This window comes from Odontesthes bonariensis, chromosome 16 (genome assembly GCF_027942865.1).
Source record: "Odontesthes bonariensis isolate fOdoBon6 chromosome 16, fOdoBon6.hap1, whole genome shotgun sequence".
In the NCBI taxonomy this organism is placed as follows: domain Eukaryota; kingdom Metazoa; phylum Chordata; class Actinopteri; order Atheriniformes; family Atherinopsidae; genus Odontesthes; species Odontesthes bonariensis.
The window spans coordinates 12,972,420-12,994,380 of NC_134521.1; the positions used below are offsets into that span (position 1 = coordinate 12,972,420).

Consider the following 21,961-nt stretch of genomic DNA (forward strand, 5'->3'; position numbering starts at 1 on the left):
CATACATGCCCTCCTGTGATGTATGGAGCCCTGCACTTTTCCATCCCTGTGATTACTATTTAAGAGAATGTGCTGCTTCAGCTGACTTGTGATGAACCAGCAGAAACAGAATCAATGTTACTGTTCTCTGTCCACTTTGACAAGCTGAAAGGGAGTAAATATCTTGTTTACATGTATATGATGGTAGTAAAACTATTAAATGGTCATATTTAATATAATATAAATCCCCTATGTTAGAAATATTAGTTGGCTTCCTGCTTTCTTCTGTTAAATGTGTTTTTTGTGTAGGACTTTAGTTTCCTTTTAAAAAAAAATTTTCTTTCAGTTCAGAGGTCATTATTCACTTAGTGCAGCAGGCGACTAATGTTCCACAATCTCCTGAAACATGAAGAAAATCAGCAGCAAGGAACCGTTCAAAATTGCCAAGCAACGGGGCAATTACAAAATCCATTAGCAAAGAAACAAATTTTCCCTTTGCCCCCTATCTCCTGCTAATGTATCTGTAATAGAAAGATTAGACTTTAGTTTATCTCGGTTTTATTGATCTGTAACTCATTTTAGGTTGTCAAGGTAACATGTTAAATGCAGTTACGATTGTGATGACATCTGCTGCAGATTCTATCGAGTCAGGGCTTTTATGAACCGCGTACACGTTGGTGCACACACTTTGGCTAGTTTCTCAAAAATTAATCTGTTCTGCTCAGTTCAGTGAAAGGATCTTGAATAATCTTAAGTGGACGCAGAGCCCCCCCCACACACACACACACACAAGCTTTTGATTTATATTTTCATTAAATTTAACAAAAAAATAGATAGATAAATAATTGAAGCACAGACCAAACAAAATATAAACAACACAAAACTACACATGTGCATGTTTTCCAACTCGTCAAATGGGCCCATAAGATGTCAGATGTTGTCAAAACCATGACATAAAACAGTGTATAAGTGGATATCGTGTCAACTTTTCTGTTGCTATTCTTGCATAAAGTATTTCCCAACAGCCTGCTTGAATAATCGGACATTTCCCTTTGATCAAAGTCTTATTGTCAATTCTCTTTCTGTGTCATAACAATTTAACAATTTAATTTAAAAACACAGGTGAAGTGAGTGAACTAATAAACAGAGTGCAAGGAAACTAAAGCTGGGCATACACTGTGCGATTTCTGGCCCGAATTCGACAAGATTTTCACTCGTGCGACTATTTTGGAGATCGGTCCGAGTTTTGGCTCAATCGTGCGTCTCGCATCGTGTAGTATACATGGGGTAACGACAACGATTAAGCCCTCCCGACCACCTCCCGATCGATCGGATGAAAATCAAACTTGTTTGAAATCCTGGTCGCTCCTCGTGAGGCTCTCGCACATTTGAAGCAGCTGGACGAGCCGATTGACCTCATCCTGTCACACTACGCATGCGCAAACATAGGCACGGAAGAGAAAATTGTCAACAGAAGAAGAAAAAGACAACAGAACAGCATGGCAGCGACCGGCGACCGAGTCCGACGTGTCGTGCAGTGTGAGCAGTCAGATCGTATCAGACCATCGGGTCGTACAGTGTGAGAACAGGAATCGTGAGCTGTGACGTTTTAACCCTTGCGATTCACTCGTACAGTATGAGCAGCAGCTGAATCACGCGATTGAAAAAATCGCACAGTGTATGCCCAGCTTAAAACATGACTAAAAACTAAACATGGACTGACACAAAAACATAACCTAAAACATGAAACTAAAAACGTGAGTCCATGGGTGTGACAAGATGTTACCATAGCTACCTGTTACATCAACTTCATCAAACGTAGCCAGAGCTTCTCAAACATAACGTTGGATCACAAATTTCCTGTTTTTAATATGCTTTTTGAAAAAAAAAAATGGCACAAAGGAGAGTAAAACATGAATAATCGCAATCTGATTATTATAATCAAACACTATGATCGAGAAGAAACTGTCGATAAATATAGGAGATGGGCTGTTATTTTTTTTCCATAGCATATTTAAAACGCTCTGTTGACCATGTGCTGCACAGGATATATAGGCTACGAAAATAATACGAAAAACTCTCTCTAAATCATATATAAATCAATACTAAATGATAACTAAAATCAGCAATAAAACATCATCAAATTATGTAAGAGTAAGAAATGAATGAAAAGATGGAGACATCCTGATCAAATGAAAGAGTTAGAAATGTCTGGAAAACATGTTGTTTTTTTCAAGAAGCTTTCCAAAGTTACTTCTTATTGAGTAATTACCCTTCTGTAGCTATAGAATGAACATTGAGTGCTGGACAGAACCTCAGTTGATTTCCACAGGAGGAGGACTAGAGTCTCCTTGCCAATAGGGAGGTAAAAGATATGGCATCTGACTGATTCTGAGTATTCCTGAGTGAGCAAGTATGGTAGTGTGAGTGTAAAGTTTTAGATTATGGAAAAATGATTCACCAGTGGGTAGGTGCACAACATGTAGCAATCAGTTATATGAGGTTAAATTTGTGATAATCAGGCTTTAGAAAGATGATTCTGATAGATGGATCCCACATTTCTTGTGAGGTTATTTTGACACATTTCACCCACATAGACATTGTAACAGACAGCTTGCAACTTTCCAAAGGCGGTGGCTTTTTCGGCAGGTTAATGCCTCTTTAGGAACAACACCTAGTATTAAACTGCTCGACTTGGCCTCAAAATTTCAATCAGAATGAGCATCTGTGGAAAAACAAGTCTGATCGGTGGATGCCCCACCTTACATATGGCAGGACTTAGAGGTTAGAGGATGTATTTCCTTGGTGCCTGATGCCACAGGACACCTTCAGAAGTCTTGTGGAGTATGAGGGAGATCTTCACAGGGATCTGGTTTTAATGTAGTGGCCGATCGTAGTGCACTATAATATATATTGAAACTATACTGATATATAGCATAGCATGTATCAATGTGTTGTTTTATAGTTTGTTATAATTGAATATATGATTTTACCCCAGCTCAAATCTGCTGTCCTTGTTGTACCAAATTGTTTACATCATATTTGATGACGTAAGATAAGTGAATGCATGTCCAAAAAATAGAGAATGAAAGATGAAAATGTAGTAAACATCAAATCTAAAGATATTAAAACCTCAGAATATTTAGATGTCACAGTCGGCAGGTTCAAAGAGGGTCCGCAACGGGCACAACAATAGTCATACATTTGCAGCAATCTCTTAAACAGAATTCCTTGAATTCATCCAGTGAGACTACCTCTATAAGATTCATGTCATTTTGCTGCTGATTCCAAGTTGAGAAAGCAGCTTATTTAAGCACCTGCTTCCCAATTCACAGCAGCCTTTTGAGGCAGACAGAAGGAATAAGTCTCGAAAGCGAAGACAATATTTGATCATGCTTTTCTGAAAGCTGCAGATAAGATAGAAGCAGATCAAGAATAGCAGCATATTGTTAGTTTCTTTATACCTAGATGGGTCTGGGTATGCAGTTATGGGAAACGCATAAGTATGCAGTAATGACATGATGATCATCACTGCAAATGCTTTCTTTGAATTGAAGCAGGAATGAGAAGTCGGTGTACTTGGCAAGAAAACTATTTCTGACCCAGTAAACACACGTGTCCCAACCCGAGGACATCTGCTGTGTAATAAAAAATGTAGCTGTTAAAATGTCACTTTGTGGGTGACGGCTCACCTGTCGGAGTGGTCGATAAGTACAGATTGTGATCTACTGTTTGGTCCTGACCGATGTTGCCACTGTGGTTGCAGTAATCAATACTTTTTAATAGTAACGCCAAAGCTAGATATGTTTAATGAATTTTGAAGGAATGACAGCTGAGGGCAAATGCACAACATGAGCTCCTGTTAAAACCCCATATTAATGCGTGAACTTCACTGTCACACACACTGTTTGTGTGCCTCCAGCAATTTTTGGCATTTAAACTGTCTTTTGTCTTATTGTCATGACATTTGTTAGGCTAGTGTGATATTCAGTAGCTGCTGTGTAATTTACCAACTCTAATAAGCCCTGCCCGTTAAGTTCACAGGATTGGTTTCATAGTTTTGTTACATGTGAAATCCTGGCTGCCTGAATCTAAATTTTCAAACATGTTACTGTTTTGCTTCAGCTCAGGTTCTGCTGAAACACCAAATGGAGTAGAAATCAGGTATTCCAGTTAATTGACTCATTATGATAGTATAAGAACAACTAAATTATGTCTTCCACTTAAGCACACATGCAGCTTAATGTGCCGTTTCTTTGCACGCACCAGTAAAGCACAGATTTTCCATATCCTGTACATAAAGCTTCTACCATTATTAGCTAAACGGTTTGTGTCTGCAGTTTATGGGAATGAAATGTGGGCTGTAGAAAATTCCAGATTAAAACTGGTTTGCTTCCTTCTGCAAACCCTTTTGTTATATATTTCTCTAGGAGCTACAATATACTAAATGTATTCCTGTTGAGCTGATGCATATATGATAAATTCAATCTCACCTTGCAACAATTTTTTGAAGGGCACTTTTTCCCATTGATTCTCCTTCTGTTTATATTGTTGATTCAGTTAGTCACCACCAGAGTTGGGGGAGCAGATAAATGGCTGTGGTGGCTTATTGACTGATTTCCATCTCTCCTTTTCTGCATGTTGAATATTTATTAAGTATGAAGCTGTTGAATCTTTGAATAATCACTGTATAATAACATCCATTGGCGCCTTTGCTGTTACCCTGATATTACTCTGTGGAAACTGATACAGCTGCATTGTCTCTTGCACCATTCGAACTATGCAGTCTGGCACAATAGCTGCTAAGTTGCCTCTGGAACCGTTAACAAAGAGTACCAGTAAAGCTTCTCAGACACTTGCTGTTTGATGTATATGGATGTGACAGGAAGTCACAATTTCCTTTGATTTATATTCCCTGGCATGTTAACCTTGTGAAGCTGTGCCAAGCCCATGTGACATTAAATGACAAAACCACAGTTTTTCTTGTTTTTTTATTTTTCCCTTCCAGCTGTCTCCTCAAGGGGACAGTCTGACATTTTTAAAGTCTGTTATTTTGTCTCAGTGGGCACTTGCTGTATTTGGAGTTTTGTCCTTCAGGTATCCTCTGAAAGTGTCTTTTTCCCTTTTTTTTGTATTGAAACAGAATAGCATGTATCTGTTGGCATAGGAAAATCTGCAGAAATAGCAAAAAAAAAAAGGCATATCCCATTTTATATGCATGCTTATGCTCTTCATTGGGATGAGATACATTTCTTTCTATACTGTCCACCTTCTGTAGTCTTAATCCATTGCTAATGCTGAGAGTGAATAGTATAGCTCTTGTTATGTCGCAAATAAAATGCCTAGTAACTATGAAATGATCCAGGCAAGACAAACCGTTGTGTTTATGTCGAGTCCACACTGTAACCATCACTGTCCTTTACAAGGCATTATTTTATGATGAAGAATTTCACAGAAACTAAGCATCAAGTCTTAGCTTCAGAAGGGGGATCAAAGTGACATCAGAGGCTGTTGCAATCGTATACTGGAGCACTCATATGTCTTTCATGTATACTCTCTGGAGTGTATACACATGGGCTAAAAACACGTGTCAAATACTCCGACAGAGTGGAAAATGTGGTTTTTGTTTCTTCATCTTGGTTGACAGTTTTAATTCACATCACACTGTTGTACAGCTATCACATCGTCATAATAATACCATAATATTTATCCACGGTGCTCATGTAGCATAATCTTTTATTTGTTTCCTATTCTTTTTAGACTAAATATGACAAGTGAGACCTGTTTAAATCTTCTGTCAGAGAATTGCTGCATTTTGTTGCACGTTATGGCTTTCACTGTGTGACAAATCCTAATTGGTTATAGAGAGTACCTTCAGGGCAAAATGTACCTGATGCTGAGAATTGTGTTGCTCTAATTGGGTTTGCCCATAATCTTCAGCTGCTAGAGAGCCTCATGCATAAGCAGCATGGAAATCGTGTAATACTTGGAATTAGCTGCCAACATGTTTGATTTAATTAATCAAAAATTAGCTTCCAGCCTTGGAACACACGCTGTTGAAACTCTCAAGAGGAGGTTGGCAGGTCCTGGGATATCTGTTGCCCATAAACGGGCAACAAAGCTCAAGAATGAACTATGTATTGCTTTTTAAATTTAATTCAATAGTAGTGAGGATGACATATAAACAGTAGAAGGGTGTTTTACAGCATCTATTTCAGTATTTGAGATTTGATTTTTAGGTGTTTTTTTTTTTTTTTTTTTTTTTTTTTTTTTCCTGAAACCCTGCTACCATGTGATACCTGAGTATTACTCTCAAACTTTTATTTCCATTTAATTTGTTTAACATTGTGCAGTGAATATTAAGAACTTGGACTGCTGCAGACTCCAACAAGGAAGTAAGCTTTTCTCTGTGGCGACTGCCCATCTTTGTGTGTTTAGATTCAGGATCTCGCAATCCGGTGCATCCAGAAAAACATCACAAAGAATCGTGGTGTGAAGCACTGGCCATGGTGGAAGCTCTTCACTACGGTCCAGCCCCTCATTAAGGTCCAGCTCACAGAGGAACAGATGCAAAGCAAAGACGTGAGCAGACCTCTTTATCTGATCCACCTCACCTTCCATCACTTTCAAAATGAATTAGCAGTCCATGCAGTTTGGTGCTTCTTATCATCAATGCTCAGCATTTCTTACAATACTCAATATTTCACTGTTTCACCTGTAACATGACATATAAAATATATTACTCCAGGAGGAGATACAGCAACAGAAATTGAAGTTCGAAAGAGTGGAGAAAGAGCGAAATGAGCTGAGGCTGAACACGGATCGATTGGAGAGCAGGGTGGGTCCCTTTGTCTGTGTCATTGCATTCTTGGAGATTGGTGGTGGAGCGACTCTCTTTCATTTGAGTTAAAGATTTGATCACTGACTTGCACAAGAACTATGGCGAGTGATTTGTAGCTTTGCCTCACTCCCTGACTGCGACCGTTTGTATGTGTTCAGATCGCAGACCTGCTGGCAGAGCTTGCTGATGAGAGGAGCTCCTGCGAGTCAGCTACCCAGTTGCTGGAGACTGAGACTTCAGAGAGACTCCGGCTGGAGAGGGACATGAAAGAGCTACAGGCACTTATACACAAGAACATCAAAAACCCACTCCACAGAATTTGAAAAATATCAGTTTGCTGTGACTTAAGTGATCTTTTGTTTATTGGCCGTATTTGCACCTTCCAGGCTAAGTCTGATGCCATGAAGAAACAGTTGGAAGCCCAGGAAATGGAGGTGATGGAAGCACGGCTCATGAAAACATCAGAGCTCAATGGAGAGTTCGACGACGATGATGATTCTGGTTAGTTGAGCAAGAAACTGTTAATGGACTCAAAGCCAAACTACGGTAGCAGATAATTCTGAGGATTTCTCTGGCATTGAGGGCACTCTTTGGTAACACAGCTAGTGCTTTTAAACATTTGTTTTAAATCCCCTAATTAATTGTGCCTTTTGACACCACCAGCAGCTTGACTGAGCCTCCCTAATGGGCATGTCAGCTCAGGTCGGAAGCATAATTTTCCGAACTGCTCATAGCAGCATTATTTGCGCAGTTTGAAAATCTCCCTTACACTAATTGTAGCTGCAGGAATGAGTGGCTTTGTTCAACTGTTTCAGCAGGAGACATGGCAATGAGACTTGGTCACATCTTGCATAATGCTGTTAAGTATATTTTCCAAGTTTTGGATTTACCGCTAGGGGATTAAGATGTTCGCTCCCAGGCACACAACTAATGCCTGCTGCTGATTGGTTTCCCCCTGCTGGAAAATAGAGCGCCTGCTGAGAGCATATTGTCCATGAGGCTCCCGCTCCCCCTCCAATTCCGCCCCCTTCAACCCACCTCAGTAGACAAGCCATTACAGAGCATATCAGAATTCTTAGATGAATGAGAAAGTAATCGTTGGGATCAGAGCTGGTGGCCCTGCAAGTTGTCATTATGCTATATATATGCTAATGAGCAGCACTGATGGAGGAGCCAGTGTTGGTATGTGAAGGAGAAATGGACAGGCTCTAAAATGATAAGGCTTGGAAATGAACCTGAACCTGAATGTCTGCCTGGCCGCTGTTTTAGTTCTGATAGCCTGTGACAGCTCCAAAATTAGGGTCGGCTAAGAACTGTGGAAAGCGCCACTTATACATGTCCTTCCCTAACTGCTATTGTGGTGTGTCCAGAATTTTTACCGAAGGTTTATTCAAAATTAAAGTTGAAACGCAAAGGCTGCTTTGTAGTTTTCTTTTGAATATTTTGACCTTATGAGGACAGGTTCTGATGAAAGAAGCTTTATTTCATGAAAGATTATATTATGTTGGTCCTTTGAGTGTGATAACCATCTCAGCCAGGACAGTGCACTCCATAATCCACAGCATCCATCATTTCTGAGCTTTTGAGCCGCTACTTCTGTGTACCCCGCTAGGCCTGCATTAAAAGCGGGAGACAACCAAATGTCACAAAGACATTTTGTGGTTTGTATGTCTTTTCTTCAGGAGGCGAGTGGCGAATAAAATACAATCGAGCCATTCGGGAAGTGGACTTTACCAAAAAGAAACTCCAGCAGGAGTTTGATGACCAGCTAGAGACGGAGCAGCAGAGCAAAAGGCAACTTGAGAGAAAAGTAGGAAAAAAACGTGTGAATTTAACTCAGAAAACTGTTTATTCTAATGATTCGAAACATTTAAACTGAATACGTGTAACAATAATCATATGCATTGAGCTGTCTGAAAAGAATAATAAAGGTATGTCTGTGTCTGCGTGCTGCAGCTGGCTGATTTGCAGACAGATAATGAGGATGTGCAGCGCTCTGTTCAGCAGCTGAAGAAGAAGTGCCAGAAGATGACTGCCGAGCTGCAGGACACCAAGCTTCATCTGGAGGGCCTGCAGAGCCGCAACCACGATCTGGAGAAGAAACAGAGGAAGTCAGTTTCAACTTATTCTCTCATCCCTGTCTGCCCTTCCATCTATTAATTATAAACACCGAGAACTTTGCATCTTTGTTCTCCTGGGATTAGCCAGGCCCATAATGCTCAAGTTTTCTGTAATTTGAATAGTTACTGAGATGTTCTGTAATCTGTGGAATTGCATTAGTGGAGAAAATGACTCCGACTTTAAGCACTCGAGAAGCTATCGCTGTGGCAGAATGTGATCTCTCCCCTGTGGCTAATTGAAGATGCTCTGTGGGTGAAATTATTTTCAGCTGCACTTCAGAGAGAAAAACAGGGAATTAAGACGAGCTGTCAGCATGAAACACTTAGCTGTTAAGTTCACTCACGATAAGTGTCTCTGCCCTAGACATTTGAAGAAAAAAAAAAAAACAGATTATCTAAAGCCAATGCTAAATTGATAGCAAATAGAAGGGGATAAAAGTGAAGGCTAAAACAGAAGTAGTGCTGAGGACAGCATGTTCTGTGGAGTAAACAAAAGTGAATATAGAGAGCTGATTCTGTGAGCGTGTTTCTCTAAATCCCTTTTCTGTAAGTGACCTCACAAAGACCGAATAGGTTGGCTCATTGTTTAAAATCATTTTGATAAATGCTTTGCACTAAAAGTAACAACCACGTGTCTGTATGTTCTTGATATAATCACTATTTTTCCAAGTTGTGGTTCAGTTTGTAACCATCTGTATGTTCCAGATTTGACTTGGAGCAGAACCAGTCTCAGGATGAGGTACAGCGAGAAAGAAGCCAGCGGGAGAAACTGGCTCGAGAGAAAGACTCAATGACTGGTGAGATATTTAACCTCCGCCAGCAGCTGCAGGTAAGCTTCTACTCTCTCCGCTCTCTGTTTGACATACCGTTTCTGGCCGGGTCCAGATGTGCACTTTCACTTCTCCTCTTCTGCCTGTAGGACAAGGACACAGAATTATATGCTGCAAATGTGAAGGTGCAGCAGCTCGAGGCAGAGCTGCAGGATCTGTCCTCCCAGGAGTCCAAGGATGAGGCCTCACTGTCCAAGGTGAAGAAGCAGCTTCGTGACCTGGAGGCAAAGGTTAAAGATCAAGAGGAGGAGCTTGACGAACAGGCTGGAAGCATCCAGATGCTGGAACAGGTACAGGGTGGTACAGAAAGGGGAGTTATTTGTAATGCTAAAGATGCTTATGTTATTCTATGCAGAGTTTTAACTTCTGAAATGAATTTGTCTAATTTCTTAAACTCCACAAAAAGTAAGATTTACTTAAAAATTCATTCAAATGGAGTTCCCGTGAATTTATGCCAAGCGTTGTTATGTGTGTCCTCATGTTGTACTCAGGCTAAGCTACGGCTCGAGATGGAGATGGAGAGGCAGCGGCAGACCCACTCTAAAGAGATTGAGAATAAGGATGAGGAGGTGGAAGAAATCAGGCGTTCGTGCAGTAAGAAGGTAGGCGTTGCTCATTTTCACTCTTCCATTTTATATTAATAAAGATGTATTTCTGTTCAAAGCCTCTCTCTCTCCTGAAATAATCAATCAGGCGTGTTCAAGGCAGCACTGAGAAACACACTTATTTTCACAAATGTATTGAAGTTCGTTGTACTTGTTATTTTATTTCTTATTGTTATTTCAGTTCATGTTGATTGTTTTATGCAAAAGTACGGTATCCTTAAAAAACATATTCATTTATTTGAGGGATTATACATACTCAGATGGACTGTCCGTCTTTGTCAAACAACACGTGCAGAATTAGCTAAAATGATTTGCATTCACCCCACACAGTAGATGCACATTAATAGCAAAATGAATAGAATACAAGTAGAAATTGCTCTTATAAAGTATTTTCTGTGAAGCTTCTCTGGTCAGGGAGATCCATTTGTCTGTGATGTGTGCGACCAGTCATGTCTAACAAGATGGTCAATGGTGTGTTATGTATGTCTCTGTTTATCTCTGATGATCGGTCTTTGTCTCTTGGCATTCTTTCCTGCAGCTGAAACAGATGGAGGTGCAGCTGGAGGAGGAGTATGACGACAAGCAGAAAGTCTTGCGGGAGAGAAGGGAGCTGGAATCCAAACTGCTGATTGCACAGGATCAGGTAAGTCCTTTACTCCGCCTTTGGTCTCTGTCAGTGTAGTTAAGTGTATGTGATTTTAGTGAGGGCCACTTCTTTTGATTGGAAATAAATGCTTTTGAGTCTTGAGAGATGCCATGAGTTTTGAGGGAGGGTCATGTGTGCAGTAATGACTACAAAGAAGTGCTTTGTTATTCAGGTGAGCCAGAGGGATGTGGAGACGGAGAAGAGGTTGAAGAAAGACTTGAAGAGAACCAAAGTCCTTCTGGCTGATGCACAGATTATGCTGGACCACCTAAAGAGTAACGCCCCCAGCAAAAGGGAGATCACCCAGCTCAAAAATCAAGTGAGTCATCCAGAGGAACATTTAGCTTCTCCCTCAGTAGATGACGATACATGAGCTAATTAATGTTTGACATTAGTTACTGAAACAGAAAAAAAAGCGTTTAAACTTTGCTCTCAGAGTACAAAAACTGTAGATTGACTTGTCATTGATTATTGATCTTTGCCCTCTAACATTGTTTCCTCACTTCCTCTTTTTACGTTTCCTTCCTCTCGTGTCTCACAGCTGGAGGAATCAGAGTTCACTTGTGCGGCAGCAGTGAAAGCTCGAAAGGGCATGGAGATTGAAATAGAGGACTTGCATATCCAAATGGAGGATGTGGTCAAAACCAAGATATCGGTGAGTTTTCATGTCCGTTTGCAGTTTCTGCTGAGGGTGGAACATTATGATGTAGAAGGAGCCTCAACAAACACTGTTCCAATTACTCACTTGAGTAGGCATGAATGCCAATCAGTTCTGCTTATGTTCCCATCACGTAATGTTTTGTGCTTTTGTTTATCTGGAACATGATCAACAACGTATACATTTTTACACATTAGAATTTAATGTGATAAACTTTCCCTTTTTTTCATTTAACAGTTTTGACAAGATAGAAGTTGTTTGCATAAATGTTTCTATACTCTTCTTTTAATGAGAAAGTAAAACCAGAGACGATGTTTAATTACTTGAGGACCTCTGCCTATCAAATTTTCACTCTCTTCAAAATGTAGCAAGGCTCTCATTGTTATGCATGCATCAAACTATGCTGCGATATTGAAATGATAAATGCCCTTTGGCATATGTCTGATTTCGACATTTTGCTCTAATGGATAAATGGGCTTTGTTGAATTTTTTTCTTGTTTTTTTTTTTTCCTCAGTCTGCTCATTAATAGCTGTCTCAAGAGAGAGCTGCCTACATTTTAGACTCATAGACTGAGAATGTTTGTCTCTTGGGATGACACCGAGTGCTGTGTGCCTGTGTTTTGCTTTTTAATTGCTGCATTTATGGAAAGGGAGGGTCTTGTAAATGTCTGAGACTAGAGAATACATATTGAAAGACCCCCCCCCCCCCGAACACGTACAATGAACTCTAAATAGGACATCACCAGAGCACTGCTCTCACTGCACTTTTCCATGCCTAAATGAGCCAATTGATTATCTCCAATTGGTGTCATCCTCCAACCAGCACCCTGTCCAGATTGTGTTTCATTGCCATTAGATGAGACTTCAGGACTGCCACGGCCTAGCCAGCTAATGACCATTTATCATATTCAATAGCTCATGAATAAATCCTGTCATTCTATACTACAGTGCGTGTTTCCCTCTCTGTTTGTCACTTAGTTAGACGAGCAGGTCAGCCGTTTGCAGAGAGAGAAAAATGAGCTGCAGTCTCGCATGGAGGAGGATCAAGAAGACATGAACGAGCTGATGAAAAAGCACAAAGCTGCAGTTGCACAGGTAACTCAAATTGTGAAGCACCACGACCAGTTGTTTGAATGCCTTGTAAATGTCAGTGCACAGATCTGCAGTATAAAGGTTACAAACTGTGGCCAGTTACCATGACCAAGAACTTAGTTTATGAGCCATTAACATTGAAAGTGATTTATTTATTATTATATATTTTTTTTGCACAGATAATTGAAAGTTGATTTTGTGTGTCTGTATGTGTGCTAGTCTGCCAGAGACTTGAGCCAGATCAGTGACCTGCAGGCCCAGCTGGAGGAAGCCTCAAAGGAGAAGCAGGAGATCCAAGAAAAGGTACAGTAAAAGGAAGTATTTATAAGCAGTACAGCAGCCTGCTGGGAACCGGCTTGCTGCCTCGACACTTCTCTCTGATTAGGCCTCAGCTTTTCAAAGGGTCTCTCTGATTATTATGACCAAAAATGCTCAGTTTCTGTGGCAGCTTTCTTCTCAAAATTGCAACGCAATCAACATGTAAATGGTAGGAATCAGTGAAAAATTTTGTCAAGGAGGGAAACTGTTCTTTTGCCTCTCAGATCTCACATCTACATGAAGGATAATGCACACAAACTCAGATACCCCTTCACCATGGATGAACCATGACACTGATACAATTCAGGGATTCATTCCACCCGAACTGTCCATTTCTGCCTCAGTTATTCTCATGAGCGGTTTGTTTGAATGATCTCATCTGGAAAAAAAGATGTTCTCAGTTAGATGAGAAAATGGCAGTTCAAATTGTTATCAAGTAATTAAGTTGTTTCTTTTGTCGACGGACTGAGCTATTGAGTACAACAAGCAAAACCTTGTTACTGACTACTATGATTATTACAATCAACAGAAAAATCCTGAAAGTGCCATTTTACTGTTGCACATGAAAAAGGCCCTCGCAGCAGTCGCTCTCAGCTGAGTCATGTTTTAAATGTCAAACTACAAATTTTGCAGGAACCAGAGGGTCTATGCTGTCTATTTATGTCCCTTTTGTGTCAGCCCACACACTGTATTGTACATATAAGCATTAAGTTTAGGTCCATTCCTTTAATTTCTTTATGTTTGGATACACAGTCAATATAGATACAATTTTATAAATGATAATATATGTTGGACAGAGAGATCTCATTTCCTTACTGACTTATATTCACAAACCTTTTGTCTGAATTTCATGTTGAAAAACTCTGTTTTGTATAATAATGTGATTTATTTTGTCTTATTGCACATTTAATAGAGGTCTGACTCATAACTTTATCTGTTTATTACATAGGTCTAACATATAACCTATTATTATGAACCGTGCTTGCAAACTCAGGCAGAATCTGATCACCTTTGACACAAATTCAATGCATCTTTGTCTGTGAAAGTTGTGTAAAGCTATGTTGTTAGAATAATTCAATTTCTTTACATAAATTTGGGTTTAATTTTCTGAACTGCGTTTTGCTCTTCCCTATATTAACATTAAGGGATGCTCTAGACTGTAGAAGTAAATTTGTTGTAGTGTAGATGCACAATGGCAGTCAGAGGGTGAAGCCTGCTGATTTCGGTGAGCCCCTGACCTTTTCTCCAGCACCACTTACAGGTCTAAATTTTCACTTAGTCAGTGAAATATTTCAACCACCAACAGATGGCTTGACAGTAATGACTCAAATATGCATGGGCCACATTTTAATGTCTCAACATCAGCATGTTAACATTGTCATTGTGAGTATTTTTGCACGCTGACACTAGCATATAGGTCAGAGCTTTGATATGTCCATGCACAAATGCCACAGAGCTGCTAGTGAGGCTGCAGACTGTCGCTCTTGTTTTTGTACTGCCCATTGCACAGCTAGCTTATAGTTCACCAACTAAAAGCTTTTTATTTACTCGTACAGCTGTAACAAATCTGAAGCTACAGTTTCCTTTTAATTTGCCTACTTCTGAGCTGATTGCTTACTGTATTTTGCGAGGTGTCTGCTAATGGTTGAAGCACATCAATGTAGTTTCATATGGTGAAAAGGTTAATGCACCTGATCTGGGCCTGTTTTTATAACCATGCTTTTATCATGTTTTTTTTTTTGATAGTCTCATTTGTTCGGATGATAATCACAGCATGTTCGATGTGTCACATATTAATGCATGACCAGTTGTTATTGTTGACGCATTTGTTTTCAAAATTTGTTTTGGGCAATTTGAGTTGAATATTGCTCAAATGTGGCAGTCTGTATGCACGGATACACAATGGTGGTTAACAGCAAAACCAAACCTAATTTTTCTTTTGTTTCTGCCTTTGTGTGGATTTTCTTCCAAGTGTTAAGACGTGCAGGTTAATGTGCTATTTCAAATTGGCTGTAACTGTGTATATAGACGGTTTTCTTCCTCTGTGTGTCAGCCCTAAGGTGGACCGGTGCCCCGCCTCCCCCCCAATGTTTGCAGGGATAAACTCTAGCTCCCTGTAACTCTGCACAGGATAAAGTGGGTATAGCTGATGAGTGGATGGATCTGTGGTGGATTAAACAAATACAGCCATCTGCTGTAAACAGTATTTGGCTCAAAGCACCAAACTGAGATCTCACCACTCCAGTTTGTCATGTCTCTATTTCATTAAAATATACGTGTGTCCAAGCTTTTAGGCCACTCAAGGCCCACCCATCAGAGTATTTCTGGCTATACTTGAGACGCACAACACCCTGCAAGGCACTGTTAAAACCTGCTGGAGTAGGTAGTGATTGTTATCTAAAGCATCTGACCTTGAAGTGGTTATCTCATTCCCAGTAGGAGGGAAATCTGTCTTTTTTTAATAATATCAAAGGAGAGCTCCAAAATCCTCCTTGTCTCAGATGCAGAAGTCCCTCATTTGGTGCCAGGGTGCCTTTTGGGGCCAGTTTTGTTGTGACGTGTCTTTCTTCCTTTCATCAGTTATGAAAAATATTATTTAAATGGAACAAACGTGTTTTGCATGATGCTGAGGCCTTTCTCAAAGTCTGTGAAATTACCGTGACTCACTGTTACTCAGCCTGAACCACAAGCCCTCTTTTTTTTGACCATTTGAGGTAGATTGGAGGCTTATCTCTGCTCATTATTCAGTCTGGATTCACATAATTTACATTTGCCAAGATAGGTTAAGTTGATGCAAAATGGGTGAAAGAGTGAACATCAATTTATTTTTGATGCATACACATGACATCAATACTTGCTCTTCAGGTTTTATATTCCCCACTTAAAAGAGGAAGTGGAAAGCACAGATTAAGAAAGAAGTGTGTGGTGAGTATTGCTCCTCAGTGGCTTGATATGTGTGTGATCTTCCTCTAGCTCCATTCGCTACAGAGCCAGTTGGAGTTCCAAGAACAGTCTATGGTGGAGAAGTCGCTTGTTAGCCGTCAAGAGGCCAAGATTCGTGAGCTGGAGACCAAGCTAGAGTATGAGAAGACCCAGATTAAACGCTTAGAGGTGAGATGGTACTGCTCATTACATACAAATGTTATATAAGGATGTAAACAGGAAGTTGACTCTTTGATTTAGTTTCCTTTAAGAGAAGGAAATCATTTAAACTCGGGGTGTAGTGTCCCTGGCATAGTTTCATATCTGACTGAGAATTTTATCTGTGGAGGAATAGAAACATTTTGCTTCATAAAGAGTACAAGTGATACATATTTTCACATTTTCAAGGTCCACTTAGAAAACTTGATGACAAGATGTTGATAATTTTTTAGATTTAGGTTGATGTTCAATTAAATGACCAGGTTTGCCGTATGGGCTTGAATAAAAGCCATTGATTGTTAACATTGCTGCCTACACCTCACAGCTCATACAATGTTATATCAGTCAGTAGTTACTCCTCTTGAATGTTTTCATATATCATAGTAGGTCCACATTATATCCTTGAGGAAAAACAATAAGAAATGAATAGTAAAAGGTGAAAAGTAAGTGACCATCATACACAACATTCACACGACAGGAACTGTAACTGACAAATGCAGAGAAACTTCTTCTAATTCATGGCAGTTAATTACCGTCTTTTCCAGGATAGAAAAACGCGTTCGCGAGTATTTACTCTGTTCAAATGCTTTTCAGGCCAAATAGAATAAAGTGTGACGGGTATCTCTAACTTTTGTTTTGACTAGACTAAATTAGGTTTTAAACGTCTCATACACTTTCAGACTGGTCACAACCTAATTGTGACTTGTTTATATCTGCTGTGCTGATTCTGTATAGTCAAACTTAGCTGATAAATATTAAAGCAACCTCTGGTTGGAGCAAACTCATCCAATTCCCATCGACTACTCCCCAGAGCCTTGTGGGACGTCTGAAGGAGAATCTAGAAAAGATGACAGAAGAGAGAAATCAACGCATTGCTGCAGAAAACAGGGAGAAGGACCAGAATAAGCGCATGCAGAGGCAGATAAGGGACATGAAAGAAGAAACATCAGAGCTGTCCAAGAAAGAGTCTGAAGCAAGCCGCAAGAAGCACGAGCTGGTAAGGCCTTGGTTGCTATCGGACCTGATAGGATTCCCGATAGTTAACATAGACTGTAACCATGTTCCTGTGTTGCCATCCATTCAACAGGAAATGGACATTGAGAGCTTAGAGGCAGCAAATCAGAGCTTACAAGTGGACCTAAAGCTGGCCTTCAAGAGGATAGCGGACCTGCAGGCTGCCATAGAAGATGAGATGGAGAGTGATGACAATGATGACCTAATCAACAGGTACAGCTTTAACAAAATACTTTTTTTCCAGAGATTTGCAGGGAAAGCACAAGTACGTTAATGCAATTGAGCATGTAGGTTTACGGTCACAGTTTATGGCAACACTAAAGGGAACTCAGCTGTCACTAATGTTATTAATTTCACTAGTGTTCATGCTGTGACAAGTCAAATTGGCTGCTGTGAAAAAGGTCTATTGCCTTTGCTTCATTAGATCTACATCCGTAGTACACATACTGCAGTGTAAATGGAATATCTGCTCATTTTCTTAGTAGGCTGTCAGTCACAAGACATCTTTTTTTATTCTCCCATGTTTTTCTGCATACATTCTTAACCTCTTTTGGAATCTGAGTCATACTTCACTCTATCTGCTCCCCGAGTACTTCTCAAATGGTTTAATTCAGCTCCCTGCCTCTGATCTTTTGTCTCTTTGCTGGTTTTCGCTGTTTGATTACCCCCTCCCTCGTTGCAGTGGGGTTAAGGGGTTATGCTTGCTTTGAGCCAATGGAGGTAAAGCTTGACAGCAATAATACAGAGTTCTAAAAGGAAGACATTACACGCCGGCTCCATTTGAGCAGTCATGAGTTGATTTAATGCTTTATAGAACAATGGGTAGTTGTTTCATGTGTGTGTGTTAGTGTAGAACACTATTTGGTTGGTGTTATTTGGAGTCTTCCTTTTGTTATCTGTGTATCTCACCTTGTCTGTTTCTCTTTCTCCCCTTGTTCCCTTCTCCCTTTTCATCCTCACTTCTGGCAGTTTGCAAGACATGGTGACAAAATATCAGAAAAGAAAGAACAAAACGTGAGAACGGAAAATGAATCTTTTGTTTGTTTTCACATTTTTCACACCCATTTCAACCACACGGGAGAGTAATGCAGTATTCCTTATCCTTTCACTTTCTGTTTTTCCCAATGGCGCTGTGAGGAGAAGACGTTTTAAATAGAATGAAAAGCACCGCCTGTGTTATACATCTCTGAAATGTTTAAAGGATGGCCCTGTGTTTCATTATGTTTCGTTTCATTTTGTGCCAAGTGTCTGAAGTTGTACACAGTCTGCCTCATTGGAGATTTCAGGGCTTGTTTTTTTGATGTGAGATAGAATTTAAGCAAGAATGGACAGTCAACCATAATTCCAGATGTCAATATCATTCACCTTTGAATTAATCTCAGTGTTTTTGGGAAAATGTAACCCAAATTTAGAACGGTAAAGTGAAACAATCTGACGGTAATACTGCATTGTCTCCTCAGAAAACACCATCATCTGCTACATTTGAAAAGTCATCGCATGTTCTCACGTGTTTGTCTGAATTCTCCTACATTCATCTACAGCCTCTCCAAAGCACATGCAGAAGCACACCGTTAGTGTGGTTTACACATCAAACATTATCAGCCTGTGCTGCCTCCATATGAAATCCCACATGTTGTATTTGGGATAAATCCATTTGATTAACTGAAACGTTAAAGTACTTGTGAGTCACTAGTGTTCAGTTAAAGGCAACAGAAACGGCTTGTATGGAGCTGTTTAACATGAACAGTTTCATACATTGCATCATTTTCATGATAGAGAACAGTCATTAGTTTTTTCTCTGAAGTAAATTACAATCAATCACAATACCTTTTTTTTTAAAAAATCGGTTGTAATATTATAGCCTTTGTACAAACGTAGTGCATTTCAGTGGCTTACATGTGCTCTGGAAACGGCTGTGTGACGGATATTTGCAACTGTTGCATGATGAACACACAGGGACTGTATGTCTATGGCTCCACAGTTAGCAAAATGGTGCAAAGCAATGATATTGCATGTCAATGTTGAAATGTTTACACTCAGCTGTTTTTCATGCACGCGTATGATCTATTAATCCAAATCAATGTCATAGTGCTGTGAACACATCTAACTTACAGAAAGTCGCCTTGTCTTGCTTTGAAATAATCTATCACTGATTGTGAATGTTGAAAATGTTCTTTTGACTGACTGAATCCCCTTTTCTTTCAGTTAATATGCATTGACGGGATTTTTCGTGGCACCTTATGGCGTTATATAAATCTTCATCAGACCTTGTACCGTATAATCCTCTGAACCTTCCCGCTTTAATCGCCAATTTCTTTTACCCGTCAGGCTTTTTATCTTTTTGTTTTTTGCTATCCCATTTTCATCAGAACGCCCATCTGTATCGGTCTTCTCCTTTTCTTTTTATGCAACTCAAGGAAATTGGCAACGATTTGCCATGTTTACTTAATCAAATTTTCCCTCCTTTGACACCATTGTGTTAGCAGCATGGAAGAACAGTAACGGAGGAGGTGATTTTTCTTCTAATTATGAAGCGGAATTTCTGGATCATTTGCTGTACAGTACAATATCGTTGTGCTCAGTGCTGTAGAACAGAGGTGATGATAGTGGGTTAGGTTATTATTATTATTATTATTATTATTATTATTGTAGGGCAGATAATGTAAGTTAAATTTGTGTTCTTCAGGCTGGGTAACCCTTCACACGCACTGCAGCGTAATACTTTACAGCAGATGTAAGGCTCGACTGAGTAAATTATTCATTCTTTCACCTTTAGCACCAGGTGATAATTACAGTTGAATATAAAGTTAATTACATCTCAGTGTCATAAGTGCATTTTGTTTTGCTAAATTAAATGCTATAGTCATATGGTTCTTTTATTTTAGCGTTCAATTGATAGACGCAAGCCATACGAGATTTGATGCTGAAAATAAGCATTTGTGACAAAGATTTACAACCAGCTCAGGCCAATTGTCAGAAGCGATTAATGTTCACTTATAGATTCCTGAGGCTTGTTTGTGTCTACGAGCCTCTGGACTGGTTAGCTAGTAGTGTGGGCCAAGGACAAATCGTTTGTGACACCATTTTTACAGCACTCAATTGCAAGCCACCTTTTATTTTGCTTGCTTGTATGTGTTACAGAGAGGCGGGAGGGGGAGATGAATTTCAGACGGGCTAGTTTCAGTATTTTAATGTATAGCCTTAAAAAAGCCTCAGGATCACAGAGCTGACAACTGGCCAACGTGTGTAATCAACTTCCCTGTGTTAATGAGCCTATTATCTTGTTTTTGGTAGGCTTTTATTTGCTATTGATAGTGTGCAATATGAAGAGAGGGAGTAGAAAATGGAGGGAACAATTTTTGCTTCTTGCCTCATAAAGCGCCTTTCAAACTCTAAAATGAACAAAGTTTTGAGAAGGAAATACTTTTCACCAGGCCATTAAGATTCTCTTGAATCATCATTACCTTCATGTCATAAAAGCAGCTGCCCTAAGTTACTATATTAATGCTGTTTGAAAGCTTGAATACCATTTACCCAAAGACTCTGATGCCCCTTCCTCCCAGTGCATACTCCCTCACAAGATACCACCAGCTCTAAAACCAGCTTTCTTCTCGCTTTGAGGCAATCTGTCAAGAGAAAAAATATAAAAAGGAAGTAGGGAGGGATCATGCTTTGTTGTCTGAGGGGAAAAAAACAGAATGTGACTCATAAAGCTTTGGGACAAAGGAGCGAGGGGGGGTAGTGTTAAGTGCAGTACATTGGGAGACCCGTGAACATTAAGGCCCGTATGGTACGTGAACCATTGATAGAGCCCAGCAGCCTGCCTGTCATTTCACACTTCTTGGAATATTGTGTTTGCACCTTGCAAGCATTTTGTAACATGTTTCAAGACTCGAATAGATAAGCTTGTCCACAGAAACATATCTGTGAAGTGCATCGCCGTTCCTTATTTTTTATCTTTGTCAGCTGTGTATAAACGCCGAGTGAAATATGTCCACAGTTCAGAGATATACAAGGCTAATATTTTAGATTGATGAAACATGGCTCTTCCAAAGTTTCTGTAAGGCTATAAATAATAGTATAGCCAGCCATTAATCAAGAAGAGCTAAAAAAATTGAAGATGCTTTACAACAGCCCTGTCATCACAGTTTTTAGATATACAGCCTCTTGTCTTTAAACTAAGAACTGCATCCTGCAGAATGTAATTTTCCCTGACAGATCTTAGCGCAGCTCCAAACATACTTTAAGCCTTCAAACATATGGGTCTCGGTGCAATGTGCAAATGTATTCTCACACATTATGCAGGCTATGAAGGCAGAGCATCTGAGGTTAGAAGCAGTGTGTCCTTAAACAAAACAACATTTTTTTTCCTCTTAATGCGTTTCGACCATGATGGCAGTATTGACTTAGAGGTTATGCCTCTCTGCTCTCCTCTCCTGTCACATTAACCTTCCAGGACAATGAGGTGCATAATTCAAAATATTCAGCACAGATTCTGAATGAATGAATAAGGATTGACCTTATCCAGGTGGGATCTGCTGAGCTTTTTCATCATGATCTATTGGTCTGTGTATATTGATTGCTATGTCAAGCGCAGATTCTGTGCGGCTGCCTCGTGGCTCCTCTCCAATACCAATCAGCAGGGGCAGGTGACATGCCACACAGATGCTTGCAGCTTAGAACCAACCAAACAAGTTAATTATACCTCCAAGAGTTT

At 39.8% G+C, this 21,961-nt stretch overlaps 1 protein-coding gene across 10 annotated transcripts in view; it reads left to right on the plus strand.

The window, feature by feature from the left end:
• The window catches only part of LOC142401052 (unconventional myosin-XVIIIa-like), a 63,733-nt gene that overhangs the window by 33,338 nt on the left and 8,434 nt on the right, over positions 1-21,961 (plus strand). For 8 of the 10 annotated variants that reach the window (XM_075486279.1, XM_075486281.1, XM_075486280.1 and 5 more), the window contains 18 exons: positions 6,418-6,561; positions 6,728-6,817; positions 6,979-7,098; positions 7,207-7,321; positions 8,503-8,630; positions 8,777-8,931; positions 9,646-9,769; positions 9,860-10,060; positions 10,262-10,372; positions 10,914-11,018; positions 11,194-11,340; positions 11,563-11,676; positions 12,658-12,774; positions 12,991-13,074; positions 16,063-16,200; positions 17,042-17,227; positions 17,318-17,457; positions 18,214-18,258. In XM_075486279.1, coding sequence (XP_075342394.1) covers positions 6,418-6,561; positions 6,728-6,817; positions 6,979-7,098; positions 7,207-7,321; positions 8,503-8,630; positions 8,777-8,931; positions 9,646-9,769; positions 9,860-10,060; positions 10,262-10,372; positions 10,914-11,018; positions 11,194-11,340; positions 11,563-11,676; positions 12,658-12,774; positions 12,991-13,074; positions 16,063-16,200; positions 17,042-17,227; positions 17,318-17,457; positions 18,214-18,258 — 2,264 coding nt within the window. The remainder of the gene's footprint in view (positions 1-6,417; positions 6,562-6,727; positions 6,818-6,978; positions 7,099-7,206; positions 7,322-8,502; positions 8,631-8,776; positions 8,932-9,645; positions 9,770-9,859; positions 10,061-10,261; positions 10,373-10,913; positions 11,019-11,193; positions 11,341-11,562; positions 11,677-12,657; positions 12,775-12,990; positions 13,075-16,062; positions 16,201-17,041; positions 17,228-17,317; positions 17,458-18,213; positions 18,259-21,961) is intronic. The other 2 variants (XM_075486282.1, XM_075486274.1) reach the window with 1 other exon arrangement.